This window comes from Rattus norvegicus, chromosome 1 (assembly GCF_036323735.1).
Source record: "Rattus norvegicus strain BN/NHsdMcwi chromosome 1, GRCr8, whole genome shotgun sequence".
Taxonomy (NCBI): Eukaryota; Metazoa; Chordata; class Mammalia; order Rodentia; family Muridae; genus Rattus; species Rattus norvegicus.
Genome location: NC_086019.1, coordinates 256560533 through 256576843, shown reverse-complemented (window position 1 = coordinate 256576843; position 16311 = coordinate 256560533). Strand labels below are relative to the sequence as shown.

General features: G+C 42.0%; 2 protein-coding genes across 6 annotated transcripts in view; one reads left to right on the top strand and one right to left on the bottom strand.

Annotated features, from left to right (window-relative positions):
• The window catches only part of Cfap43 (cilia and flagella associated protein 43), an 87259-nt gene extending 76973 nt beyond the window's left edge, over window positions 1–10286 (top strand). For all 5 annotated transcript variants that reach the window (XM_008760497.4, XM_345041.10, XM_039101433.2 and 2 more), the window contains 7 exons: window positions 1756–1969; window positions 3007–3119; window positions 4037–4196; window positions 7365–7529; window positions 9005–9085; window positions 9661–9814; window positions 9939–10286. In XM_008760497.4, the coding sequence (XP_008758719.1) occupies window positions 1756–1969; window positions 3007–3119; window positions 4037–4196; window positions 7365–7529; window positions 9005–9085; window positions 9661–9814; window positions 9939–10105 (1054 nt within the window). In that variant the 3' untranslated portion in view covers window positions 10106–10286. The remainder of the gene's footprint in view (window positions 1–1755; window positions 1970–3006; window positions 3120–4036; window positions 4197–7364; window positions 7530–9004; window positions 9086–9660; window positions 9815–9938) is intronic.
• A 2010-nt stretch (window positions 10287–12296) lies between these two features.
• On the bottom strand, window positions 12297–16311 carry Sfr1 (SWI5-dependent homologous recombination repair protein 1). The gene is made up of 4 exons (NM_001047856.2): window positions 16235–16311; window positions 15176–15345; window positions 14155–14547; window positions 12297–13010 (listed from the first exon to the last, which is right to left on the bottom strand). Exons 1-4 carry the CDS (start codon window positions 16245–16247, stop codon window positions 12816–12818), a joined length of 771 nt encoding a protein of 256 aa, NP_001041321.2. The 5' UTR covers window positions 16248–16311; the 3' UTR covers window positions 12297–12815.

The following is a 16311-nucleotide window of genomic DNA, read 5'->3' as shown; positions in this document are numbered from 1 at the left end:
TGCTTTTTCTCAGAAAAGTCTCATGTGACTATCAAGACCAAAGTTTTTATCTGCAATATTTTTATAGTAAAGTTTACAATTAAAAAATGCAAAAGAAAGATAGCTCAAAATAATGATTATCGAGAGTTCTGAAATATGTTTCTAAGCTGGGAGAAGTACTGAAATAGTTTGCTGATTTCTAACGTAATAAATTTAAATTTCAAACAAATGCAAGACAGAATCGTGCTGTTTGTCACAAAGGAGTGAAGTGATTTGTGTGAGGGATACAAAGCTTGTACCTTTGACAGACAGGTTATGACAAATGCTGGGAAGTGAAACGCTGGGAAGGTAGCCTAGGACTTGTCTCATGTCTGAGTTTCTCTCTCCACAGACCTTATCCCTACTGTGTGTGTGTGTGTGTGTGTGTGTGTGTGTGTGTGTGTGTATGTGTGTGAATGTGTATGTGTGTGTATGAATGTGTATATGTATATGTGTGTGTTTATGTGTGTATGAGTGTGTATGTGTGTATGTGTGTTAGTGTATACGTGTGTATGAGTGTGTAAGTGTGTGTGTGTGAATGTGTATGTATGGGTGTGTAAGCGTGTGTGTGTAAACGTGTGTGTGTGTGTAAGCCAGACATCAGCCTGGGTTGTGATTCCTCAGTCCTTTCCACTTCTTTGATTATTGTTGTTTTTATTTTTTATTTTTTTTCCACCTGGAAAGGTTCATTGGGATGGCGGAGACAAGGGGGAGACAAGAGAGGGAGGAGAGAGAGAAAGAAAAAAGAAAAAAGAGAGAAAGAAAAAAGAGTGTTTTTAGATTTTGAGACAGAGTCTCTCCCTGGCCTGGATCTTGTCAGTTTTCCTAGGCTGATGAGCCAGAGGCCTCAGGCTCTTTGCACATCCAGTGGGTCACAAGCGTTTCCCACAACATTTTTCACATGAGTGCCCGAAGCTCAATATGTGGTCCAGACTGGCTCAAATTTTTGGTTGTTTTCTTGCTTCAGATTCTTGAGTGTGGAGGTTGCAGTGTGATGAGCTCCCAGGTTTGGCTAAGGTCTGGCTAGATAATAAACCAAGGGCAAGCACTTATGATCAAATACAGTTTACTTTGAAATCTAATTCCACTGTCTGGCAAACCCAGAGCTGGCCTTGGGCCAGTAGATTCTCCCAGAACCCGACTCCCCTGTCTAGAGACATGAGTGGAACCATCACTGGCTGTACATTGTCAAGTGTCTCCACAGGGAGTACCTAGCACCCTCTTCGTAACCGTCTTCCCTTGCCAGATGCAGCCCAAGAAAACTAAGCTAATTTATTAATGCAGACAAAAAGGGCCCTTCTCCAATTCCCCATATGCACAGGCATGTCCTACTGAGGAAAAGATACCGGAAGTGCTTAGGCCAGACTGACCCGGGCCACTCACACTACTATTGGCTGTCTGTTTGCCTGCTCGCAATACACAGAAAAAAAACTGGTTTCCATAGCATAGCAAAAGCTGCCAGTGCCAACAGATGTCTGTAATTCCAGGGCATGTCTAGGGACCTAGGGTGTGAACAGACAAAGCAGGCACTGGTCCCTGGAGTAACCCACTCACCATCCCTGAAGTGACAAAGGAAATTAGCATACAGTGTCAGGCTTATGCTAATGGTCTGCTACTTAACTGGTGGTTTTTGTTTGTTTGGCTGGCTGGCTGGCTGGCTGGCTGGTTGGTTGGTTTTTTGGTTTTGGGTATCTGTGAGAGTATTAAAGGTTGATGATCTTTTCTTGCTAATGCCAGGGTTCCGAAACAGAAAACACAGACAGAGGTGAACACTCTTGTTCCTTATGGAGAGCGGCCAGGATCTGGCAAGTTAAATAAGGAAACCTTTGCCCAGCTAATGAAGTCCATGGACGAGTTGGACAACGTCAGTAACATGCCAGAAGGCTTGGACCCCTCAGTCTGGGAACATTTCTGCGCGACTAGACGAGCAAAAGTGGAAAATGAGTACAAAGTACACAACTTCATCTTAAACCGTATCTTAAGTATACGAGTGGGAAATAACGCAGCTGTCAGTATATCCCGGAAGACTAAGGTTCTCTTGCTGGGTCATAGTTAGCAATATCAATAGTAACATAACGAAAGTCGCACGATATTATTTGTGATGACGTAGATCCTCAAGGTCCAAAATGATGGCCACTAGGGCTAAGCGGTCACTGTGCACTGGAAATAGATGTGTCCAATACCGTGATGTCCTCGGAGTGGGACACACAAACAGATTTAGAAGACCTGCCATGAAACAGGTGATAAATGTCTCGTTGATAATTTTTACATTGCTTATGAGCAGAATGATATTTTGGAGAGATCGTGTCCAATAAGCCGTATTAGTAAAATTAAACTTATCTGTTTCATTCACTCCTGATAAAGTGACCAGGAAAATCTAAAACACACAGACAGCTCTCATTGCTTTCCTCCTGGGCATCGCTGTCAGGAACGATCTGGTTTTGCATAGGGTTGTGCATAGTTAGCTGGGCAGAAGCAGCTTCATCCTTTGCTGGAAGAGGTGATGGGGATGAAGCAAAGGTAAAAGTCTGAGAGCATGTTTAGCTGTTGAGAGACCCGCTGCCTCCCGACCACCTCTGTCTCCTCTCCTAATTCCCTAAAGTCAGTTGGCAAATGTTTATTAAGTGTTCATGAGTCTAGAATTTCATCTAAAGCGATAGGAACAGATTTCAAAGTGGAATATATACATGTATACACACGCGCGCACGCATGCACATACACACGCACAGGCACACATACACACATGCTCGCGCACGCAACTGCATACTTGATTTTCAGCCAGAGACCAACCTGATACACTTTAAATTTCTCATTGGATATGCCGGCCATGTTTTGCATAACTCAACAGGGTTGTAAAAAGATTTAAACTTCTATTAGTCTCCGAGAAAGGTAGGCTTGTTAAGGTTTTGCACAAAAAAAAAAGTCAAAAGGCAGATGTCTCCAGTCAAGTGTCCGTGTGTCCTGACACGTTACGGTTGTGTTTCTCAGGTGAAGCAGAAGGCGGCCTGCCTGTTGGAAATGACCACATTCCTCCGGAAGAGAATGGAAGATGACGATGTCGTACATCATGAGATTGAGAGGGTATTCCACGAGCTCGTCCGGTAACTCTAGCTTCTCGGGATTTCCACTCATAGTCTCGGTGTGACCTGGGCTCACTTAAAGCAGGGCAGTCTTTGCAGAGCCAGCCTCCCGCCTGGCTGGTCCACTGCTGGCTCTGTCTGTTGCAGTCCTGGCCCTGTCTGAAATGTTCTATTTTTTTATAACGTGTGCCTCGTTACACAAGACTTGTTTCAAAAGAGAATTTGCCATGTGTTGTCTGAAACAAAAGCAAGCTTGGGGACAGGGGGTTGTACTCTTGTGGAGACATGCTCCCACCATATAAAAATGCAACAAACCCGTCTCTGCCAATGGAGAATTCTGAGCTCAAGGCTGGAGTAGGAGACCAAGCAGACTTCCAAATAATTTCTCCATTAACACCCACCAGGTTTACGTTTTTCTTCATGGAGCCTGGGTGCTTTGTATAAAGCCTTGACTTCAAAAGGCTGTATGTACAACCACATGCATAAATACTTCTGTGAGCCTCCCAAATTCATCATCGTATGTCAGTTTCAGACGTAGGCCATAGGAAGAATACGAATTATGCAATAGGTTTGAAAAGTAGCATATATATAATATTGTTACACTATCAAAAACCAATAAGGTCAAGTTTCCATTTAAAGTATTTCTAGTGCATTTTAAAATTCTCATTACAATACAAACTATACAGTTTTTTTCTTAATCTTAGTAAGAGTTCGTGACTGTAATTTTGTCCATACTGTTGTTCCAACAGTCCAAGTAGAATTCCTGCTCAAGTGAAGAGGCATTCAGAGGGTTCTTCTAGAACGCTTCATCTTTGGGGCAACTCTTCGTATCACTCAGGGCTCATTCCTTCGGTCAGAATTTTATTTCTCAGATAATAGGTGAAGTTAGAAACAAAAAACGTGTAACAAAAACTCCTCTGAAGTCCTTTTCCATTTAGATTACAGGACGAGAAAGTAAAATTCCAGGTGAATTTGACAGTGCAGATTCTTCTTAAACAAGGACAAGTGGAACTGGAGAATTTCCAGTTGACTCTGGAATATTCTGACGCGATTCTCATCAATAAGAATATAATCGAAGAGTTGAATTCTGTGATTCGGGTAATTATAGTTTTTTCAACATACTGCCTTTTGTATAAAATGCTTTATCGTTCCTCTGGTTTCCATGGTAAGCGACCTGGTTATTTTATGTCAGTTTAGCACGAGCTGGAGTCACTACAGAGAGAGAGCCTCGGCTGACTAAGCCACGAGGAGTAAGCCAGTGAGCAGCTCCCAACGGGCCCCATCATGGCCTCTGCACCGGCTTCTGCTGCAGGTTCCTGCCCTGTTTGAGTTCCTTTCCTGACTCCCTCTGATGAGGAACACTAATGTGTAGGCCAAGTAAACCCCTTTCTCCCCAAGTTGTTTTCGGACCCGGCGTTTCGTCTCAACAATGGTTACTGACTAAGACAGTATTTAATTTAGTCGTATCAGTGTTTTTTCTCGGTAGTTGCCATCAGAATCACCGGTAGAACTTGTAAATGTGTCCAGACCTCACACCTACATGTATTTTTTTTTAAATCTCTCTACATGATTCTAAGAACGAAAAGTTCAGGACAGTGAGGTTAAATGTCCTCTCCAATTAATATACCTTCATTTATACAACCCTTAGTATATAACCTCTTTGATTTATATAGCTCTGGTATGTCTCTATTTACAGTTCTAGTTTTGGATATGAGCATTCCTGCCCCTACCATACCTCACCAATGCTTTAATCTACCCAAGCTTTCCCAATCTTACTGTTTTTTTGTTTTTTTCAAATAACCAACTTTTGATTTCATGGGTTTTATTCTTCATGTTTTCCTATATGTATCTCCATCCATCCTTCTATCCATTTTACTCTTTCTGCTGGCTTTGACTTGAGCTAATCCTCCCCCCTTCCCAAACATGAAGTTAAATTATTAGTGACTTCTCTTTCCGTAACTGTACAGCAAGAACATGTGCATTAACGCCTACCACTCTACCTTTAGGTTTTGAGGAAAGGTCTCGCTCCGCTGCCTAGGCTGGCCTCAAACTCAGGGCTCTTCCAGTTTAGCCTTCATCTCTGGAACATGGCTTTTGTAACTGCAAGATTCTTAAATTCTTGGTTGGTGGGATTTGTGTGGGGCAGGGGCAGTGTCTTTTCTTTTTTGTTTTGTTCTATATTTTCTCCTTGACCTTTCCTCTAGGAGTATACAGCTCGCTTCGCTTTGCTTTTTCTGTTTTGGTTTCTTCTACCCTTTCCCTACCAAAGCCATTCTTCTGAGCCAGGGTTTGCTGTTCTCTCGGTGGCTCTAAAAAAGAAAACCAGCTTAAAAACTGTAAGCTCTTCCTGAGTGCTGCTTCTAATCGTGCTCCAAAACCAGACAATCAAAGTAGACTCCCCAACTTTCTACCTTCTTCAAGTGTTCTTGGTAAACATGCAGTGGAGGTTTGCAGCAAACGTCATGCTTAGCCAGGTTTGGTGAGACCTGTAAACTCCAGAACTCAGAGGCCAGGGCAGAAAGATGCAAGTTCAGTGCCAGTCTGGATTACACACCAAGGTCTTGTCTCAGAAAATGTTAAAACTGTTACAACTGTAGCTGAGTAGCTGAACAGAGGATAGGAGTGATAAGGGTTGGTGGGAAGACTGGGAGACGGGAGCTTTGGCTGACCTCTGTTAATTTAAGATGTATTTAAAACATTTCAGGGGGATGTCCAACTTGACAGAGTTCAGAGTTGAGTCCTCTCTATAGATCACATGTAAATAACTGCATGTAAATTATTGCACAGATATCTACCGATGGGTAATTTTAAACCCAGGAAGTTAGGTAGACCAAAAATAGGGAGTATGTTTACACTTCCAGTCCAGCTCTGAAAGAAACAGGGAAGGAGGCGGAGGAGCTTCTAGTGAAGTAGGAGAGAAAACGAGGGCACGGTCTCCTAGAAACCCCAAGAGAAGAGATTCCAAGGAGTAGATTCGTGCAGTGCCAACTATGACAGGAGTGGTCTAAGGAGAGGGCTAAAGAAGGGGCAGCACTCATGAGTGTGAAATAAGAGGACATGGGGACGTAGACTCCACAACACCGTCTGAGAGGAAGGTGGGAAAGGAGACGTAGCTCTAAAACAGAGGATCTCCGTCTTAGCACACTGACATCCAGGACGGATTATTTTCTACGGAGGCTGCCCCGTGTAGGCTGCTAGCAGCATCCCCGATCTCCACTCACGATGTGCCAATAGCAACCTCTCTGGCTGTGTCAACCCCCACATAAACCAAAGCACAGGACCCTCGACTGGGTCCACATGCTCTCCTCAGTACAGAGATGTTCAAACTTAAAGAGGACTTTAGCTGCTGATGGCCAGCTGAAATGAGTGAGTGAGGAGGTAGCGTGACTGAGATACGATTTTAAAAGATGAGTAAAAGTAAGAAATGCAGGGAGTTGAGAGACCACGCTCTGAGCAAAAGATGAAAATACTAACGGAGTAGAGCGTTGTGGGGCGCAGCTCAGTTGTACAAGCTTCAAAAAGCTAGATTTTAAAAAGAGGAGAAAAAGAAGAATGTAAAATGGTAATGAGTAAATAAATCTGACAGTAAATTGATTGACTGCTTGACTGACTGTACAGCCCAGGCTGGCTCAGAGACTATTTTGTGGTCAAAGCTGGCCTCGCACTTAGAGCAATCCTCTTGTCGTAGCCTCCAAAGAACTAGAGTCACAGGTAGGGGCCACCACACAGGGCTATAAATTCATTTTAGAGACACAGTAATTTCATCTTACTGATCTTAGGATCATTTTTATTTAAATAAAATACCATCTGTATTAATGCTCCTTAATTTTATTGAGATCATGTAATATTAAATATTTAAGTTAACTGAATAAGTATTTAATATTTTATTTGATAATTAAAGCTGGTGTGTTTAGTGTTTAATTAATTTAAATGTTATTTAACTATTTTTTTAATTTCATAGAGGTTATTAAATAACCTATATAAATACATTGAAGATACGAATCTATAACCTAATATGGAAATACTGAATAACCATTATTCCAAGAACAAGGCAGTAGGGTGTTTACGTGTCATAACTGACATTTTGCTTTGCTACCAGCTATGAGACAGACGCTGTGTGCCTAGCCATGCTAATCATGCTTTATGCGAAAACATGAAGGCTTCCAAACCCTAAAAGGTTATCAGACTGAGGCTTAGAGAGCAGCTTGCGGTGTTCTGCAGTTTCATACACAGAATCAGAGCGTGACCACTCCTTTACCTTTTTAGACTCAAGGACAAAAGAAAGTTGCTAGCATGATGGAAAGTAAAGAGGTCCACAAAGGGATCTATCAGATTGAGTGGGAGCACAAGAAAATGGAGATGGAGATGGAGGACCTAAACCAGAAGGCCTGGGACATCCAGATGCTGTTCTTCTCACGAGATCGGCAAAAGGCAAGTCTCCCCTGGCCCTGCGTGCACGCGTGCGTGCACAATACTTAATAGGAAGCCTCCCTAATGGCATACGCCAAGCCAGATCTGTGAACACAACTAAGTTCTTTTTCTTAGGGGTTTAATTTGCTAATTCCTTTTTTTTTTTTAACTTATTTCCCATCTCTCTAGATACTCACTCAGGCTTAAAAATTTGAGTCAGCTTTGGTGTCTCTTCTGTACCTGCCTTTCCCAGTTTAGCTATTTTTGTCTCCTCTGTTTCTCCCAATGTTTGGCCAGTCCTCCATTCTCACGGGTTAAGAGTAAGATACACTGTCTTACAATTAGCCTTTAACTAGTCTCTTGGCCTGGGGTCTCTCATATTCTCATTCATTCTCATTCTCTCTGTCTCTGTCTCTCTTCCTTCGCCTCCCCTCCTCTCCCCTCCTTTCCTTTTTTTCCCCCCCACCCCCCAGCTGAGGACGGTACCCAGGGCCTTGCACTTGCTAGGCAAGCGCTCTACCTTAAATCCCCAACCCCTCCTTTCCCTTTCAAAATCCACTTAGCTTACTATTTTGTATCCTGCTGTCACACTGAATTCCTACTTGATTCTAGTAACATCTCAAATATGTTAAACAATACTCTTTAGCTGCCAAATAGACTACCAGGTGCCTAGGTGGACAGTGTCTTTCAACTTGCCTTTAGGGCAAGCAAGAGGACCAAATGCTATACCTTCTTCTCAAATGAAATGTAGGAGGGAAGTAAGGGAGGGAGAGGTGGGGGGAGGGGGAGAGTAAATATCAGCCCTGGGTGTCTTTCTCAGGAGTGTTTCCACATATTCAGCTAGCCTGGCTGACCAGCGCTCCAGGGCAACCCTAGTGCTGGGGTTAGAGTCTTTGCATGGGTGCTGGGAATCTGAACTCAGGACTTCATCCTTACGTGGCTAGCATTGTTTAACTGAGCCATCTCCCAAGGGCTTTTGTTCACAGGGGCCCTTGGACCTGGAACACCCCCACCCCCCATTTCTTCCCTTCCTATGTTCCTTGTCCCCTGCCCTCCTCCTTCCTGTCTACATGGCTTGTCAACATTCAGCTTATGCCAGTTTCTCCATGAAGTCTTCCTTGATCTCCCAAGTCTGGAGAAACCCTAACCCCTCACACACTGCCTCTGCTAACACATGATGTACCTTCTGGTAGCTAGTGGTTTCTGCTAGTCCTCTTTTTCTTGGAAGCTAGGTCACATGTCTGGGTCACACAGACACTATGTTTGGTGAGCTGAACAAATGAAAAGAATTAAGTATTTGTACTGATCAGTGTGTACATAGATGAGTGTGCTGACAGCTAAATACAAGTAAATATCATAGCACGAAAGACAAACTAATCTTAACATGAGCTATAAAAACTAATTTTCAAAACTGTTTGTAGTTACCTAAAAGAAACAGAAGAATTTATCCTTACATGTATTGTGATGTCTTTTTCTTTTCCTTTTTTTTTTTAAAGTACCTAAATGAACCCAACTACGAGGGCGTGATTGCTATTCAGATTGGAATAATGGAGCAAACCATCAGTGTTATAGATAAGGTCAGCCTCAAGCCTATCAATTATTATAAAGCCAACAGCTGTAATGTTGCAGTCATGAACGCAGACAGAAACTAACAGAAACTTGGTAATTTACTGCTACTCACGAAAATCAGAGGTTCCCGAACGGTGTCTTTGTAGCCATAGCTATTGATAAGTCAGCAGCATTTCCCTCCATATTGGGAATAATCCCTGGGGATTTATGTAGATTCACTTTCATAGTAAAGCTGAGCCACACAAGTCCTAATTGTTTCCCTGGCATTTTGGATTTTTTTTTACCTTAGTATAACTTAGTAACAGAACTGGCTTTACTATTATATAGCATGTAACGTTGAAGGAAAGTAACTGCCAAGGTTTTAAAATGCTTGTTGTTAAGACAATATACAATCTGAAGTGTGGTATTAACATTCTATCTTTTAACAAAAACCCTGAGTGTCTACTTTAGACAGACCATCCAACAGACGCAAGGGATATATACAGAATTATCTTAGCGATGATAAAAGTATTTTAAAAGTACAAATCTTTTTATAAACTTTTCTCAACATTGTTTTGGGGTTTTGTGGGAACGAAAATTTCAGAATCACAAGAAGAATGTAGAAAACTGCAAAAAACTACTCAAGAAGTTGGGAAAATGCAGCAATCAGAAAGATGTAGCAAATTATAACCTAAGCTGTAATCTACGGGAGGAACTGGTGGCCGTCTCAGAGAGACAAGACATCTGTAATGAAATAGGTGAGCTCTTTTTCCCAATCCATTAAAGGGACACTAACCAGTTTCCCCAATAGTTGAACAACTGTGTTGCTTCCATACGGAAGGAGTTGGTAATAACTAAGTCCGTTCTCCATTTCTGGGTTAGGGTCTAAGCTGACCTGTGAGAAGATCGCCAGAGAACGCTATGACAACCTGATGAAACAGCAGAAGCTGACGAACATCTCCAAGCAGCAAGCTGAGCAGATTTCAATTCTGCAGGCGGAAGTCGAAAGACTGAGGATGAAAACATTCCCTGCTCTCGTCCCAATGTAGAATACCAGCAGGAGCAGAAGGTAGACCAATGCTGACCTAACGTCCCTTGGATAGAAACTTCTTTCTCCCTTATCACAAAATTTAAGTAGGCCATCTCTCAGCCGCACGTTTTTAATAATGCAGTTTAGGTGGTTACTCAGTATAGTTACCTGTCCTCCATGAATAAATGAGCAAAATATCACAGTGTCGTTTGTAATTATTAAAGAACAGTGGTCTTCAGTCAAGAAACACCGGATTGTAAACTTTATTTTGGAAACAGTCTTCCTTCCTTCCCTATGGAACTCAATTTTTTTACCCTAAAAGGGTTCAGCAAACAAGTCCTCATTCCCTTGAAATAGTTCATTTGAATATGCTAATCCTGTAAGACAACTGGTAAACGATAACCCAGCCACCTTCCCTCACATAGCTGTGGTCTGCCAATTCCAAGTGACATCAGGATCACTTTATCATCTCTACAGGATGTCAACATCCCAATTTCCTGCAATTTATAATCTAAATTTAAGCTTAATGTACACTGTCATATCTAACATATATTTGAATGGGCAAAAAGAATAATCAAAACAAATCTTTCCTTTAGGAGCATACTCCTGTAATCTCATCATTAGAATTGGCTGCCAGTCTGGGTTACATGAGACTGCCTCAAAAAATAAAAACTTCCACTTAAGTTTGTTTTGCCTTATTCTGGTGTATTAGTTTTCAATCTTATTTTATGTTACTGTGACCCCTAGAAGCCTGTTTTAGTTTTTCTAATGAGACAGAAAGAGGATGGATCTGGATAGAAGAAACTAGGAGTAGAGGGAAGGGAAACTGTAATCAGAATACATGTAAGGGAAACAAGCTATTTCCAATAAAAGGAAAAAATGAAAACTACCAACTATCGCTGATGTGAAAAGTAGAAAAAATGTCACTTAGAAGAAACTCAAGGCATCGTAACTGATTTCCATGACTGCTCAGCACTTCGCATGTGAACAGCAGGGCCAGCATCTCTTTGCTGACCCTTCCTCACGACTGGAATGAGTCTAAGGCAGTCAGTTTAGCAGAGAAGCCATACTTCCTGTATGATTTGAGAGGCTTTTTTGAGCAGCACAGAGGGTATGTAAGAGGTGCAGGCACTCTATACTTAGCATTGAATTGCCAGGTCTCTGTCAAATGTAGTCAACCACGGATATACTCAATTTGGTTTTTCTTTCTTGGTATTATGTCACTTCACTTAAATGAGTTGCTTTAATACTCCATGAGCTAAAAGACAATGTCCTAAATTTAACAGGCTAATTCTGGTCTTAATGGACCAAACAGCCTATGCCACTCGCTTCTGGCTTATCACCAACTCTAGGTGGTGGTCCTTCCTCAGCTGTCTCAGCTTTGAAGCATGGATAAGTGAAGCTTGGAGGACAACTTTCCAAAGATCCCTTCCAGTTTAATGGTCTGATGGGTGCCCCAGAAGGGCTCGTGTGCCATGCATTCTGGCCCCTCCTTCAATACTCTTCATGATACCAACTCCTCTCAGCTTCTGCTGAACAGCAATTATGTTCATGTTTCTCTACAGTTCATTACCAACTAGTGATATAGTCAATTAGGCCAAGCATAACATGGCCTTATGTAGAGGAAGAACAGATTCACAAATGCAGATGGCAAGAGGGAATTTACACATGTATATATGGTAGTTGGGTGTGTACAAGTTTGAATCCCTTGTTCTATCAAGAGTTTTTAGATCAGAAGGGAAGGGGTATGCTCAACTAAAAGCAAAGTTCTTGAGAGAGACTCTAGAATACTGGCCAGTTAGAAACTAATACTTTTTCTAGATCCCAAAGCAGAAATCATGAAGGCTTCAGGAATGATTAACAGAACAAGGAAGCCACAAGGCTCTCCCTCCATCTACCTATCTATACAGACACGCTATTCTTAAAGATGCCTGCCCTGTCTTCCAAGTTCATACAATAACTACAACAACATGCTTTCCCCATGGGCTCTTTTAAAGTCTCAGCAACTGGCCAGCTTAGGTCACATCTTCACATATAGCTGACAGGTATCCTAGTCATTTAGACAGGGTTCTGGCTGAGGGATATGAAGTCAACAGATCCTTCCAGTTTATATCACAGATAAAGCTCCAAGGACACTGTGAGGAACCTTTCATGCCAAGCATCCCCAGAAGCAGCTGCTTGTTTAGTAAATGAAGAAAATGAAAACAAACTGGAGAAAACTGTACACAGGTAAGTTTAATTAGCTGCTAAGTTAGCAGACAGATGTTAAGCATATGAGGATAGGTCCACAAACTTAAGAGAGTCAGGTTACATTTATGTCACGTGAGGTTTAGACATTCAACAGACTACTTTTTAATACTGAATATAAAACCTTTTGCCCCAAAAATCAATGTATTAAACCTGGTTTCTAGAATTATCCAAACTCTGTTTTAAACACAATTTTAATTTTTTTATACTTAAATATTTTCTTTAGCAAACATATCCAAAATACTAAGCTTCGCTTTATAATTTTGTGTCAGAATATCCCGAACTGTTCAACATTCCTCCGCCTAAGCCACAACAGCTTAGATCTTTTTTCCCTTTAAATCATTTCTCTTTTCATTGCCATTCTCAAAGATATTCTGTAAAGGGGCTAACTGTACAGCTCAGGAACAGAGCACATTTTTTGAGGCCCCCAAGAAGAGAGGGGGACAAAAGCCTGAAGAAGAAAAAAAAAAAAAACAACAGTATCAAACCCCTGTGAACTCTTCTTCAGTTCTATTATAGTGCAGCAATTTGTCGTCTATCCCATAGTAGTCGATCAACTCAGTGAGGGTCAGCTTCTCGTCCTCATCCTCGGACATGATTGACTGCAACTCGCACAGCAGCCGCTGGCCACACCTCCTCCACTTCTTTATTAAATCCTCTAACTCAGTCACGTCATTCTGAAACATAAAAAGTCAGCCAGCAATCAGACACCGTGCATTTTAACCTACACCAAAGTGGCTAAATTAACTCGTCCCTGTCTAACTGTGAAGGCCAGTAGTGCAAAAGGGCAGTACAAGCTTTGGGTAAACCTTACCCTTAGGGAAAAAGACATTTCCTGGAGAGGTAGAGAAATGGTGATTACAGGATTTCCATAAGATGAATACAATGAAGAATGAAAGGTGAAAAGACAGCAGTTTGTAAAGTATCTGGCAAACCATACCTGAAGCTGCGAGCATCTAGTCACAGATGGTGGCATAGGACATGGATGAAAGGAGTGGGCATGAGGGAGATTTCAACACAGATTTGCAAGGAAAAGACTAACAATGAGATTGAAGTCACATATTAAATATGAGAACAAACAGGTTCTCAATACGCTTTTTGTATTGTAACTACACTTTTATGATGCCGTGTTGTACCTTCCTAACTTTTCTGTGAACCGCAAACTGTTCTTAAAGGTAAACATATTCAAGCTTAAAGCATTTTCAACATTTAGCATCAGTTACATTTAGAAAAGTCCTAAAAGTTCAAAACCACATATAAGATACGCTATTGTCATTTACTCCACATTTTGGGGATAGAACGAGGTGATCTGTGGGTAAGAGCAGCAGCGATGTCTCCTCCTTCCAAACATCCATGTTCTATTTTACTCAACATGTGTGAGCTGAAACCTAAAATCTGTGTTTTCTCAAATAAAATGCCTGACATTTTATCAGACACATGATCGTTACGGAAAGTGCAGCACCCAGCATTCTGTGGTGTGTTTTTAGTTCTAGCGACATCCCTTTCTGTTCCCACTGCACCTCCATCCAACACCTCACACTTCTAATCTTGCTCCTGGCTAGAAATTAGAGCCCACAAGCTTCATCTGTGCATTAAACAAGAGCTGAAGCTTTGAAGCTTTTAAGTTCTACCTCGTGTTGAAGGGGCTTATCTGCCTCATTCTGAACCAGTTATTTCTAATTCAGTCAAAGCTCTTGGTGTAACTAACTCAGGTTTCTGGGTTTTTCGGCTTCTTGTTTATCAGACTAAAATTTATTTCCAATTTCTGAATTTACAGCAATTTATGTAAAAATGGTTCAATGGTTCTGAAATTCTTCTCACCTTTATTCTGTACATTTTGACTAACTTTAACCTCCGAAGAAGGTCTTCCTTCTCTTGAACCTGCCTAGTCAGTTTTGCTTTTTCTTCCTTCAAAGTTTGCTTTATAGTCTTCTCAGTAGAATCTTTTTGGAGGACACTGGATGACCCAGTATCAAGTGACTTAGATTCACTCGTATTTTTATCCTCTGAGCTCTCTTTTTCAGGTTCATTGTCTTTGTTTTCCAGGCTTTCTTGGGCTTTTGAACAGTTTTCTTCTTTTGAAGATTCTCCTGGTTCTGAAAGGGTCTGATCATTTTCTTCATTCTCTACCTTAATACGCTTCACCACACTACAAAAAGGTTGAGATGAAGCTCTTGCTTTCTTTAATCTTTCTTTAAGTGTCCCACTCATAGGCTGAAAAAGACACAAAACATCAAATGTTAAGAATATATTCTTGGGGCTGGGGATTTAGCTCAGTGGTAGAGCGCTTACCTAGGAAACACAAGGCCCTGGGTTCGGTCCCCAGCTCCGAAAAAAAGAACCAAAAAAAAAAAAAAAAAAAAAAAAAAAAAGAATATATTCTTGAAGTACATCAATGTATTCGAAACAAAGTCTGTACGCTTCTATGGTAGGTACAATGGGTTGCTTTTGGTCTCCAAAAACCTCAAGTGGGCATCACCAATGTATCTAAGTTCCAGAGGCTACCTTTAGTCTTGCTTTAGCAAGGTTACCGTCATTGGCAGCTAGTATTTGCCTGACAATACTAGAAACAGAAATGTCTCAGAACTATAAACTAAGGAGAAGACCTGCTACCAAAGACTTCCCCCTGAAATACGGTACAGATATGTTTCCTTGGTTTGGAGCATCTCAGTAACCTGGTAAGAAATTAAACGAAATGAACTGATTCAAGAAGAAAATCTGGCAGTTAGCAAGGTATGGGCTATATATTAACTCACACTCCAGTATCCTTAGAACTGCCACTATTGGAATACTTTGAAACACAGGACAGATGGGGGTAAAGGACAACACAAAATTTTCATACTTGTTTTCCTGAACTATTCGAATGGAGTGATGGTGGATTTTCACTGGTCTGAGGCTTGTCAGGTGAGGTTGGGGGTGATGGTGGATTCTCACTGGTCTGAGGAATGTCAGGTGAAGTGGATGCTGAATCTGAGGGGTTTTCCATCTTGGAAGTGATCTCCTGATTTCCTTCTAGAAAGGGAAAGACACGAGAATGATAAATTAATTATCTCAAAACAGACCTCAATTTTTTCAACAAAATTTTCTTCAGTGAACTAAACACCAAAAAAGTCAGCAATTTCTTCCAATTATTTGTACCTGTAATTTATTCTAATTCTTTTCATATTCTTTCCATTTACTTCTCCACATGGGGAGTAACCAAATTTTGTTTCTTTCACGACAAATAAACCGGCTAGTATCTTATTGACACTCATTTTTCTCCTTCAAAACATCTCCAAAAATTTGGATTTCGGGGAAGGGAACTAACTCTACGTAGTCAAGAATTTTAATCTTTGTTATAATTTCGTAAATAAAAGCGATACAGTCCGAATCTTGAATCCTAAAAGCTTTGTGCCTAGAAGAATGAGTCCCAAGGAGCCAGAAAGCAGCGTCGGCCCCTTTTGGTTTTCTAGGGTCAGGGCCTCTGCCTTCCTCCCCCGCCCTATCTTTTCCACCAAGCCCCGCCTTCTCCGCCCCGCCCCCTCCGCCCCGCCCCTCACCCCCCACCACAGAAAGCCCTCCCCCCTCATTCTCCCTTCTCTACTCCCTCCCCCGCACCCTCCCCTCACCCTCCCACCACAGAAAGCCATCCCCCCTCATTCTCCCTTCTCTACTCCCTCCCCCGCCCCCTCACCACAGAAAGCGCTCTCCCGCTGCTCCCTCCCGCGCTCTTTTTTCTAAGCCCAGTCCCCCTCCTTCTCCTCTCCCTCCCCCTCTCCTCCACCTCCCTCACCATAGAAAGCCCTCTACCCTACAGAGCAGGAAGTCGAGCCCCCGCGACGCCGGGAAGAGCTTCTCTATCAGATATGCAGACACCCGCAGGCCTGACGCGCAGACCAGCCCCAGGGAGAAAGCTCAATACCTTCCTCAGCCATGCTCACAGCAGACACAGCGTACACAACCAGCGTAGCGCCCGGAGTACACTGACCTCGCCCCGGG